A 13,001-nucleotide genomic window follows, 5' to 3' on the forward strand; every position below is an offset into this window, starting at 1 on the left:
TATTTGTCACATACACATGGTTAGCAGATGTTAATGCGAGTGTAGCGAAATGCTTGTGCTTCTAGTTCCGACCGTGCAGTAATATCTAACAAGTAATCTAACCTAACAATCCCATTGTTTCACTAGTGGGTTAAGTAAATAAAGAAAACTAAGCCATATTTTTGGTCATTGTCTCCCAGGATCAATGCATTGAATCACTTTTTGTGTATTTCAAATATTGCTGGAAATATGACCAAATTAGTATTTACTTCAAAATTCTAAAAACTAAATGATACTGTGTATTGTACTTTCTGCACATTAAAGTAAACATTTGTTTGTTTTACAGAATATGCTAATTAACAATAATTTTGCTAAATCGTTTTATTTATTTATATATCTCATGATGTTTTGATAAGAATCAAGTTTATATTCTTCTATGATTGTTGCTTTTTCCAATAGTTTCTTTTTGGGGTCAAAATGACCCCAGTTTTAGTATTTCATGTATGTAAAAATATGTTGGTAGTATGAAGATTAAGTACCCTCTGTGCGTCGTATATAAAATCAATTTCCAGAAGTGATAGGATCAACTTTTTTTGTTGAGGTCACTTGATCAAAACATTTAATTGAAGCGTCCCGTCACAGTTACAGGCTTCACATGTGGCAAAGAGGGTTTTCTTCTGACAGAGACACTACTTGTTTAGTTTTTTTATAGCAAACTCCAAACATTTCATTTGTTTTCAGATTTGTATAATAGAATAAAACACAAGCTTTGCTTTGACTTTTACCATCCATTTCCCCCTGGCAAGGATTTCTGTCACACGTATTAAATCAATACTCCTACTAAAAAGGGAGACATTGTTATCCATTGCTATGGGCTTATAAATAGGGCTCATTCAAAAGCTATGATATCACAAGCTATGATATCACAAGGTATGATATCACAAGCTATGATATCACAAGCTATGATATCACAAGCTATGATATCACAAGCTATGATATCACAAGGTATGATATCACAAGCTATGATTTCACAAGCTATGATTTCACAAGCTTTGATATCACAAGCTTTGATTTCACAAGCTATGATTTCTCAAGGTATGATTTCACAAGGTATGATTTCACAAGGTATGATTTCACACAGTATGATGTCACAAGGTATGATGTCACAAGCTATGATGTCACAAGGTATGGTGAGTGAGTCAAGCAGTGGATTTGAGGTATATGAATAGTGAGTGTCCTCCGGTTGCTGACCACATGGTTGTGTTGTTGCAGGCTTTCTCTGAAGATCGAACCTATGCACGGCTCCCCGCGCATGGCTTCATCCAAGGAAGACCTAGCAGGTAAGACCTGTGTGTGTGTATATCTGTGTTTGTGTGTCGTCCGTTGAAATACTATTGGGTTTTAGAGCCTTGTACGCACATTCCTTTCCTTCTGGCCAACCCTTCACGTCCCTTTCCTTCTGACCAACCTTTCACGTCCCTTTCCTTCTAGCCAACCTTTCACGTCCCCTTTCCTTCTAGCCAACCTTTCACGTCCCTTTCCTTCTGGCCAACCTTTCACGTCCCTTTCCTTCTAGCCAACCTTTCACGTCCCTTTCCTTCTGGCCAACCTTTCACGTCCCTTTCCTTCTGGCCAACCCTTCACGTCCCTTTCCTTCTAGCCAACCTTTCACGTCCCTTTCCTTCTGGCCAACCTTTCACGTCCCTTTCCTTCTGGCCAACCTTTCACGTCCCTTTCCTTCTAGCCAACCTTTCACGTCCCTTTCCTTCTGGCCAACCTTTCACGTCCCTTTCCTTCTGGCCAACCCTTCACGTCCCTTTCCTTCTAGCCAACCTTTCACGCCCCTTTCCTTCTGGCCAACCTTTCACGTCCCTTTCCTTCTGACCAACCCTTCACGTCCCTTTCCTTCTAGCCAACCTTTCACGTCCCTTTCCTTCTAGCCAACCTTTCACGTCCCTTTCCTTCTAGCCAACCCTTCACGTCCCTTTCCTTCTAGCCAACCTTTCACGCCCCTTTCCTTCTGGCCAACCTTTCACGTCCCTTTCCTTCTGACCAACCCTTCACGTCCCTTTCCTTCTAGCCAACCTTTCACGTCCCTTTCCTTCTGGCCAACCTTTCACGTCCCTTTCCTTCTGGCCAACCTTTCACGTCCCTTTCCTTCTGGCCAACCCTTCACGTCCCTTTCCTTCTGGCCAACCTTTCACGTCCCTTTCCTTCTAGCCAACCTTTCACGTCCCTTTCCTTCTGGCCAACCTTTCACGTCCCTTTCCTTCTGGCCAACCTTTCACGTCCCCTTTCCTTCTAGCCAACCTTTCACGTCCCTTTCCTTCTGGCCAACCCTTCACGTCCCTTTCCTTCTGGCCAACCTTTCACGTCCCTTTCCTTCTAGCCAACCTTTCACGTCCCTTTCCTTCTAGCCAACCTTTCACGTCCCTTTCCTTCTGGCCAACCTTTCACGTCCCCTTTCCTTCTAGCCAACCTTTCACGTCCCTTTCCTTCTAGCCAACCTTTCACGTCCCTTTCCTTCTAGCCAACCTTTCACGTCCCTTTCCTTCTAGCCAACCTTTCACGTCCCTTTCCTTCTAGCCAACCTTTCACGTCCCTTTCCTTCTAGCCAACCTTTCACGTCCCTTTCCTTCTGGCCAACCTTTCACGTCCCTTTCCTTCTAGCCAACCTTTCACATCCCTTTCCTTCTAGCCAACCTTTCACGTCCCCTTTCCTTCTAGCCAACCTTTCACGTCCCTTTCCTTCTAGCCAACCTTTCACGTCCCTTTCCTTCTAGCCAACCTTTCACGTCCCTTTCCTTCTAGCCAACCTTTCACGTCCCTTTCCTTCTAGCCAACCTTTCACGTCCCCTTTCCTTCTAGCCAACCTTTCACGTCCCCTTTCCTTCTAGCCAACCTTTCACGTCCCTTTCCTTCTGGCCAACCTTTCACGTCCCTTTCCTTCTGACCAACCCTTCACGTCCCTTTCCTTCTAGCCAACCTTTCACGTCCCTTTCCTTCTAGCCAACCTTTCACGTCCCTTTCCTTCTAGCCAACCTTTCACGTCCCTTTCCTTCTAGCCAACCTTTCACGTCCCTTTCCTTCTGGCCAACCTTTCACGTCCCTTTCCTTCTGACCAACCTTTCACGTCCCTTTCCTTCTGGCCAACCTTTCACGTCCCTTTCCTTCTAGCCAACCTTTCACGTCCCTTTCCTTCTAGCCAACCTTTCACGTCCCTTTCCTTCTAGCCAACCTTTCACGTCCCCTTTCCTTCTGGCCAACCTTTCACATCCCTTTCCTTCTGGCCAACCTTTCACGTCCCCTTTCCTTCTAGCCAACCTTTCACGTCCCCTTTCCTTCTGGCCAACCTTTCACGTCCCCTTTCCTTCTAGCCAACCTTTCACGTCCCCTTTCCTTCTAGCCAACCTTTCACGTCCCTTTCCTTCTAGCCAACCTTTCACGTCCCCTTTCCTTCTAGCCAACCTTTCACGTCCCTTTCCTTCTAGCCAACCTTTCACGTCCCTTTCCTTCTAGCCAACCTTTCACGTCCCCTTTCCTTCTAGCCAACCTTTCACATCCCTTTCCTTCTGGCCAACCTTTCACGTCCCTTTCCTTCTGGCCAACCTTTCACGTCCCTTTCCTTCTAGCCAACCTTTCACGTCCCTTTCCTTCTAGCCAACCTTTCACGTCCCTTTCCTTCTAGCCAACCTTTCACGTCCCTTTCCTTCTAGCCAACCTTTCACGTCCCTTTCCTTCTAGCCAACCTTTCACGTCCCTTTCCTTCTGGCCAACCTTTCACGTCCCTTTCCTTCTGGCCAACCTTTCACGTCCCTTTCCTTCTAGCCAACCTTTCACGTCCCTTTCCTTCTAGCCAACCTTTCACGTCCCTTTCCTTCTGGCCAACCTTTCACGTCCCTTTCCTTCTGGCCAACCTTTCACGTCCCTTTCCTTCTAGCCAACCTTTCACGTCCCTTTCCTTCTGGCCAACCTTTCACGTCCCTTTCCTTCTGGCCAACCTTTCACGTCCCTTTCCTTCTAGCCAACCTTTCACGTCCCTTTCCTTCTGGCCAACCTTTCACGTCCCTTTCCTTCTGACCAACCCTTCACGTCCCTTTCCTTCTAGCCAACCTTTCACGTCCCTTTCCTTCTAGCCAACCTTTCACGTCCCTTTCCTTCTAGCCAACCTTTCACGTCCCTTTCCTTCTAGCCAACCTTTCACGTCCCTTTCCTTCTAGCCAACCTTTCACGTCCCTTTCCTTCTGGCCAACCTTTCACGTCCCTTTCCTTCTAGCCAACCTTTCACGTCCCTTTCCTTCTAGCCAACCTTTCACGTCCCTTTCCTTCTAGCCAACCTTTCACGTCCCTTTCCTTCTAGCCAACCTTTCACGTCCCTTTCCTTCTAGCCAACCTTTCACGTCCCTTTCCTTCTAGCCAACCCTTCACGTCCCTTTCCTTCTAGCCAACCTTTCACGTCCCTTTCCTTCTAGCCAACCTTTCACGTCCCTTTCCTTCTAGCCAACCTTTCACGTCCCTTTCCTTCTAGCCAACCTTTCACGTCCCTTTCCTTCTAGCCAACCTTTCACGTCCCTTTCCTTCTGGCCAACCTTTCACGTCCCTTTCCTTCTAGCCAACCTTTCACGTCCCTTTCCTTCTAGCCAACCTTTCACATCCCTTTCCTTCTAGCCAACCTTTCACGTCCCTTTCCTTCTAGCCAACCTTTCACGTCCCTTTCCTTCTAGCCAACCTTTCACGTCCCCTTTCCTTCTAGCCAACCTTTCACGTCCCTTTCCTTCTAGCCAACCTTTCACGTCCCTTTCCTTCTAGCCAACCTTTCACGTCCCTTTCCTTCTAGCCAACCTTTCACGTCCCCTTTCCTTCTAGCCAACCTTTCACGTCCCTTTCCTTCTAGCCAACCTTTCACGTCCCTTTCCTTCTAGCCAACCTTTCACGTCCCTTTCCTTCTGGCCAACCTTTCACGTCCCTTTCCTTCTGGCCAACCTTTCACGTCCCTTTCCTTCTAGCCAACCTTTCACGTCCCCTTTCCTTCTGGCCAACCTTTCACGTCCCTTTCCTTCTGGCCAACCTTTCACGTCCCTTTCCTTCTGGCCAACCTTTCGGGAAGAATGCCTTGAAAAAGAAATGGAAAAAAAAGCAATGTTAAGCACCGAGCAAACTCAAAAGAATAAAGTTTCATTAACTTTCCCCATCCCATCTCAATACATTTGGGGTTGGCTGTGCCCTGCAGATGACCCTCAAACTATGAGTTGGGGGGGGGGGCGAGACCCTGTCCCAGCATGCAACGAGGTTTTCAGCTTGGCCCCACCTGAGTGTTTACGCCATGGCAGAATGAGATCACTGGCTACCAATCCCGGCAAACCTCTCAGGGTTGAGTTATTGCGGGGCCCTGGAGTGCCGGCGAGGGCCAGCCCTGGTTGAGTCATTCCATTTGGATTGGAGGGAGAAGGGAAACAAGCGCAGCACTGGCCTGGCTGCTCCAGAGTGGGCTGAAACAACACAAGCAGGCCCCCCCCCCCCCCCCACCTCCACGCCGACCCATTCAGAGCCTTCCTCTTTTTCTCTTTTCACTCTTTCTTGTACAACCTCTGTCTCTTGGCTTCTATCTCCGCCCCTCTGTTGTCTTTCCCACTGTACTCTGAGGTCATCTATAGAGAGTCAGGGTGTTACAACAATTAGCCCGCATGCTATCTGAGTTTAATCCACGTCAAGGGCAGCAGACAAAAAGAAGCAGTGATTTTGAAATGCTCCATGTGGACAGATGTTACAGGGAATGGGTTCCTTTACCTTGTTTTCCTGACCTTCCTTTACTTTCCTCTGTCTGTTGACCGGGAGAGTGTTAAGGGTGATGTAATGTGGTTGGAATTGCTCCAGAGGGATGTGGGTTGGAGGAATAGAGAGAGCACGGAATGGTGGGGGGGGGAAAAGAAAGGTTGCAGGGGGAGTGTGCGTGTGAGATGACTCTTCATTCACAGGGAGTAGACAGTGATTGCGTATAGGCTAAACAATGGCAACATTAAATCAATTGACGGCTTCCTTCTGTTATGAAGGCACGGTGTGTGTGTGTGTGTGTGTGTGTGTGTGTGTGTGTGTGTGTGTGTGTGTGTGTGTGTGTGTGTGTGTGTGTGTGTGTGTGTGTGTGTGTGTGTGTGTGTGTGTGTGTGTGTGTGTGTGTGTGTGCGCGCAGTACCGTGAAAAAGTATTTGCTCCCTTTCAGATGTTCACCCAAAACCTAATATTATATACATGGAACATTTTTTATTTATTTCACCTTTATTTAACCAGGTAGGCTAGTTGAGAACAAGTTCTCATTTGCAACTGCGACCTGGCCAAGATAAAGCATAGCAGTGTGAACAGACAACACAGAGTTACACATGGAGTAAACAATAAACAAGTCAATAACATGGTAGAAAAAAAAGAGAATCTATATACAATGTGTGCAAAAGGCATGAGGTAGGCAATAAATCGAATAATTACAATTTAGCAGATTAACACTGGAGTGATAAATCATCAGATGATCATGTGCAAGAAGAGATACTGGTGTGCAAAGAGCAGAAAAGTAAATAAATAAAAGCAGTATGGGGGGTGAGGTAGGTAAATTGGGTGGGTAGTTTACAGATGGACTATGTACAGCTGCAGCGATCGGTTAGCTGCTCGGATAGCAGATTTTTAAAGTTGTTGAGGGAGATAAAAGTCTCCAACTTCAGAGATTTTTGCAATTCGTTCCAGTTGCAGGCAGCAGAGAACTGGAAGGAAAGGCGTCCAAATGAGGTTTTGGCTTTAGGGATGATCAGTGAGATACACCTGCTGGAGCGCGTGCTGCGGGTGGGTGTAGCCATCGTGACCAGTGAACTGAGATAAGGCGGCACTTTACCTAGCATAGCCTTGTAGATGACCTGGAGCCAGTGGGTCTGACGACGAACATGTAGCGAGGGCCAGCCGACTAGGGCATACAGGTCGCAGTGGTGGGTCGTATAAGGTGCTTTAGTAACAAAACGAATGGCACTGTGATAAACTGCATCCAGTTTGCTGAGTAGAGTATTGGAAGCTATTTTGTAGATGACATCGCCGAAGTCGAGGATCGGTAGGATAGTCAGTTTTACTAGGGTAAGTTTGGCGGCGTGAGTGAAGGAGGCTTTGTTGCGGAATAGAAAGCCGATTCTTGATTTGATTTTGGATTGGAGATGTTTGATATGAGTCTGGAAGGAGAGTTTGCAGTCTAGCCAGACACCTAGGTACTTATAGATGTCCACATATTCTAGGTCGGAACCGTCCAGGGTGGTGATGCTAGTCGGGCGTGCGGGTGCAGGCAGCGAACGGTTGAAAAGCATGCATTTGGTTTTACTAGCGTTTAAGAGCAGTTGGAGGCCACGGAAGGAGTGTTGTATGGCATTGAAGCTCGTTTGGAGGTTAGATAGCACAGTGTCCAAGGAAGGGCCGGAAGTATATAGAATGGTGTCGTCTGCGTAGAGGTGGATCAGGGAATCGCCCGCAGCAAGAGCAACATCATTGATGTATACAGAGAAAAGAGTCGGCCCGAGAATTGAACCCTGTGGTACCCCCATAGAGACTGCCAGAGGACCGGACAACATGCCCTCCGATTTGACACACTGAACTCTGTCTGCAAAGTAGTTGGTGAACCAGGCAAGGCAGTCATTAGAAAAACCGAGGCTACTGAGTCTGCCGATAAGAATATGGTGATTGACAGAGTCGAAAGCCTTGGCCAGGTCGATGAAGACGGCTGCACAGTAATGTCTTTTATCGATGGCGGTTATGATATCGTTTAGTACCTTGAGCGTGGCTGAGGTGCACCCGTGACCGGCTCGGAAACCGGATTGCACAGCGGAGAAGGTACGGTGGGATTCGAGATGGTCAGTGATCTGTTTGTTGACTTGGCTTTCGAAGACCTTAGATAGGCAGGGCAGGATGGATATAGGTCTGTAACAGTTTGGGTCCAGGGTGTCTCCCCCTTTGAAGAGGGGGATGACCGCGGCAGCTTTCCAATCCTTGGGGATCTCAGATGATACGAAGGAGAGGTTGAACAGGCTGGTAATAGGGGGTGCGACAATGGCGGCGGACAGTTTCAGAAATAGGGGGTCCAGATTGTCAAGCCCAGCTGATTTGTATGGGTCCAGGTTTTCCAGCTCTTTCAGAACATCTGCTATCTGGATTTGGGTAAAGGAGAAGCTGGGGAGGCTTGGGCGAGTAGCAGCGGGGGGGGCGGGGCTGTTGGCCAAGGTTGGAGTCGCCAGGAGGAAGGCATGGCCAGCCATTGAGAAATGCTTGTTGAAGTCTTCGATTATCACGGATTTATCGGTGGTGACCGTGTTACCTAGCCTCAGTGCAGTGGGCAGCTGGGAGGAGGTGCTCTTGTTCTCCATGGACTTTACAGTATCCCAGAACTTTTTGGAGTTAGAGCTACAGGATGCAAATTTCTGCTTGAAAAAGCTGGCCTTTGCTTTCCTGACTGACTGCGTGTATTGGTTCCTGACTTCCCTGAACAGTTGCATATCGCGGGGGCTCTTCGATGCTATTGCAGTTCGCCACAGGATGTTTTTGTGCTGGTCGAGGGCAGTCAGGTCTGGAGTGAACCAAGGGCTATATCTGTTCTTGGTTCTGCATTTTTTGAACGGAGCATGCTTGTCTAATATGGTGAGGAAGTAACTTTTAAAGAATGACCAGGCATCCTCAACTGACGGGATGAGGTCAATATCCTTCCAGGGTACCCGGGCCAGGTCGATTAGAAAGGCCTGCTCGCAGAAGTGTTTTAGGGAGCGTTTGACAGTGATGAGGGGTGGTCGTTTGACCGCGGACCCGTGGCGGATACAGGCAATGAGGCAGTGATCGCTGAGATCTTGATTGAAGACAGCAGAGGTGTATTTGGAGGGCAGGTTGGTCAGGATAATGTCTATTAGGGTGCCCATGTTTACGGATTTAGGGTTGTACCTGGTGGGTTCCTTGATGATTTGTGTGAGATTGAGGGCATCAAGCTTGGATTGTAGGACTGCCGGGGTGTTAAGCATATCCCAGTTTAGGTCACCTAACAGAACAAACTCTGAAGCTAGATGGGGAGCGATCAATTCACAGATGGTGTCCAGGGCACAGCTGGGAGCTGAGGGGGGTCGGTAGCAGGCGGCAACAGTGAGAGACTTATTTCTGGAGAGATTAATTTTTAAAATTAGAAGTTCGAACTGTTTGGGCATAGACCTGGAAAGTATGACAGAACTTTGCAGGCTATCTCTGCAGTAGATTGCAACTCCTCCCCCTTTGGCAGTTCTATCTTGACGGAAAGTGTTATAGTTGGGTATGGAAATCCCAGAATTTTTGGTGGCCTTCCTAAGCCAGGATTCGGACACGGCAAGGACATCAGGGTTGGCAGAGTGTGCTAAAGCGGTGAGTAAGGCAAACTTAGGGAGGAGGCTTCTGATGTTGACATGCATGAGGCCAAGGCTTTTTCGATCACAGAAGTCAACAAATGAGGGTGACTGGGGACATGCAGGGCCTGGGTTTACCTCCACATCACCCGAACATGAGTAGACAAATAACACAACATTTTCATACTTTTTTTCATTTATTTAAAAAGCAAAGTTATGCAATAACCAATACTCAATAACTGGGTGTTCTACTTTTAGCTGTAACGACTCCAACCAAACGCTTCCTGTAGTTGTTGATCAGACACTCACGTCGCTGTGGAGGAATTTTGGCCCACTCTTCCATGCAGAACTGCTTTAACTCAGAAACATTTTTGTGGATTTTTGACCATGAACTGCTAATTTCAGGTCCTGCCACAACATCTCAATCAGGTTTAGATCTGGACTTTGACTAGGCCATTCCAGAACTTTATTTTCAGCCATTCTGATGTAGACTAGGATCTATTTAACCGGTCGTAAGCTGTTTTTTTTGTCACTCTTGGTGAACATAACTAAGAGGAAATGCATATCACATGTGGCGTTCCACAAGGTTCCATTTTGGGTCCGGTACTGTTCAGTTTATATATGTTTATATATACCCCTTGGCGGCGTTTTTAGAAAGCACAGCTTTGATTTTCACTGCTACGCAGACGATACTCAACTTTACATTTCTGTGTCAGCAGAGGATTTTAGCTCCACTGAGAAATTATTTGACTGTATTAGTGATTTTAAATACTTGGGATGGCTCACAACTTCCTCCAGCTAAATCAAGACAAGACTGAGGTACTTATTGTTGGAGCCAAAGCACAGAGAGAGAGAATTAGGCCTCACATTTTAATTCACGGGTAATAAAGATAAAACACCAGGTAAAAAAAACGAGCTGTTATTTCAGATTCTTAACTCAATTTCGAATCACACATTAGGAATGTGAACAAAATAGCTTTTTACCACCTGAGGAACATTGCCACGGTGCGGACATTTCTCTCTCAGGCTGATAGAATTCATTTTTAGATTCTTCTATTGGTTTATAAATCAACCCACGATTGTGCACCCCAATACATGTCAGGCATCCTTTTAAGTGATGTACTCAGTAGATTCCTCAGGTCCTCTGGCACTGGCCTTTTAACTATCCCAAAACCTAAGACCAAGAGACATGGAAAGGCAGCCTTTAGTTACTATGACCCCAGCCTCTGGAATAGCCTGCCAGAGAACCTGAGGGGGCCCAAAACTGTGGACATTTTTAAGAGATCTTTTATGTTTATTCCTGATTTAAATATTTCACTTTTTATTTTCATTGTTTTTATTAGGTTTTTTCCTGTGAAGCACATTGTGTTGTCCGTCTCTGAAATGTGCTATATAAATAAAGCTTGATGTGATGTGATTAGTGTGTTCTGGATCATTGTCTTGCTGCATGACCCAGCTGCTCTTCAGCTCACGGATGACTAGCCTGACATTCCCCTTTAGAATTCTCTGATACTGAGCAGAATCCATTATTGTGAGAGACGGATCAACAACAGCAGGAAGCGTTTGGTTGGAGCCATTGCAGCTACAAATGGCACAACCAGTTATTGAGTGTAAAGGGGGCAATTACTTTTTTGGGGTGTGGCATAACTTTGTTACTTTAATCATTTATTTAATTATCAACATTTTGTGTTATTTGTTCACTCAGGTTCCCTTTATCTAATATTATGTTTTGATTGAAGATCTGACCATATTCAGTGTCAGAAATACGCAAAAATAGAGAATATGAAAGGGTGAAAAGTTTGTGTGTGAGGGGGTATATGGTGGGGATATAAGGGGGCGTGTGTGTATGGGGGGGGGGGGGGGTGTATAGGGGGGTGTAGGGAATGTGTATGGGGGGGGGGGGGGGGGGGGTGTAGACGAGCTATATTGAAACAGGTGAGTCTATAAGGACTACATTCTGTCCTGGGATAATGGGCCCTTACCAGGACTACATTCTGTCCTGGGATAATGGGCCCTTATCAGGACTACATTCTGTCCTGGGATAATGGGCCCTTATCAGGACTACATTCGGTCCTGAGATAATGGGCCCTTACCAGGACTACATTCTGTCCTGGGATAATGGGCCCTTACCGGGACTGCATTCTGTCCTGGGATAATGGGCCCTTACCAGGACTACATTCTGTCCTGGGATAATGGGCCCTTATCAGGACTACATTCGGTCCTGAGATAATGGGCCCTTACCAGGACTACATTCTGTCCTGGGATAATGGGCCCTTATCAGGACTACATTCTGTCCTGGGATAATGGGCCTTTACCGGGACTACATTCTGTCCTGGGATAATGGGCCCTTACCAGGACTACATTCTGTCCTGAGATAATGGGCCTTTACCGGGACTACATTCTGTCCTGGGATAATGGGCCCTTACCAGGACTGCATTCTGTCCTGAGATAATGGGCCCTTACCAGAACTACATTCTGTCCTGGGATAATGGGCCCTTACCAGAACTACATTCTGTCCTGGGATAATGGGCCCTTACCAGGACTACATTCTGTCCTGGGATAATGGGCCCTTACCAGGACTACATTCTGTCCTGAGATAATGGGCCCTTACCAGAACTACATTCTGTCCTGGGATAATGGGCCCTTACCAGGACTACATTCTGTCCTGGGATAATGGGCCTTTACCGGGACTACATTCTGTCCTGGGATAATGGGCCCTTACCAGGACTGCATTCTGTCCTGGGATAATGGGCCCTTAGCAGAACTACATTCTGTCCTGGGATAATGGGCCCTTAGCAGGACTACATTCTGTCCTGGGATAATGGGCCCTTACCAGGAATACATTCTGTCCTGGGATAATGGGCCCTTGCCAGGAATACATTCTGTCCTGGGATAATGGGCCCTTACCAGGAATACATTCTGTCCTGGGATAATGGGCCCTTGCCAGGAATACATTCTGTCCTGGGATAATGGGCCCTTACCAGGACTACATTCTGTCCTGGGATAATGGGCCCTTACCAGGAATACATTCTGTCCTGGGATAATGGGCCCTTACCAGGAATACATTCTGTCCTGGGATAATGGGCCCTTACCAGGAATACATTCTGTCCTGGGATAATGGGCCCTTGCCAGGAATACATTCTGTCCTGGGATAATGGGCCCTTACCAGGACTACATTCTGTCCTGGGATAATGGGCCCTTACCAGGAATACATTCTGTCCTGGGATAATGGGCCCTTACCAGGAATACATTCTGTCCTGGGATAATGGGCCCTTACCAGGACTACATTCTGTCCTGGGATAATGGGCCCTTACCAGGACTACATTCTGTCCTGGGATAATGGGCCCTTACCAGGACTACATTCTGTCCTGGGATAATGGGCCCTTGCCAGTCTTCCCAAAGAGGAAAAAGAGGGCTAAAGGAATGGGGACAATGCATTATGGGTAGGGATAAGTATGGTACAGCATGCATTTAATACAAACAAAAGTAAAAGGGAATGTTTAAGTCAATGTCTAAAGTGTTTTATGTGGGAACTTTTACTATGTTTTATTCTATTTATATCAACTGATGGAAAAGTTTGAGAGGATTCAGAGAACGTTTGGTATGGAAGCATACTGAGGCTGTACACGTGCTGTAGAAATAGCCTTG

The 13,001-nt window shown here is 46.9% G+C and overlaps 1 protein-coding gene across 3 annotated transcripts in view; it reads left to right on the forward strand.

Annotated features, from left to right (window-relative positions):
- Nucleotides 1–13,001, forward strand: part of LOC139544403 (ras-specific guanine nucleotide-releasing factor RalGPS1) — a 287,070-nt gene that overhangs the window by 245,957 nt on the left and 28,112 nt on the right. For all 3 annotated transcript variants that reach the window (XM_071351449.1, XM_071351451.1, XM_071351450.1), the window contains one exon: nt 1,252–1,319. In XM_071351449.1, the coding sequence (XP_071207550.1) occupies nt 1,252–1,319 (68 nt within the window). The remainder of the gene's footprint in view (nt 1–1,251; nt 1,320–13,001) is intronic.

This window comes from Salvelinus alpinus, chromosome 18 (genome assembly GCF_045679555.1).
Source record: "Salvelinus alpinus chromosome 18, SLU_Salpinus.1, whole genome shotgun sequence".
Taxonomy (NCBI): domain Eukaryota; kingdom Metazoa; phylum Chordata; class Actinopteri; order Salmoniformes; family Salmonidae; genus Salvelinus; species Salvelinus alpinus.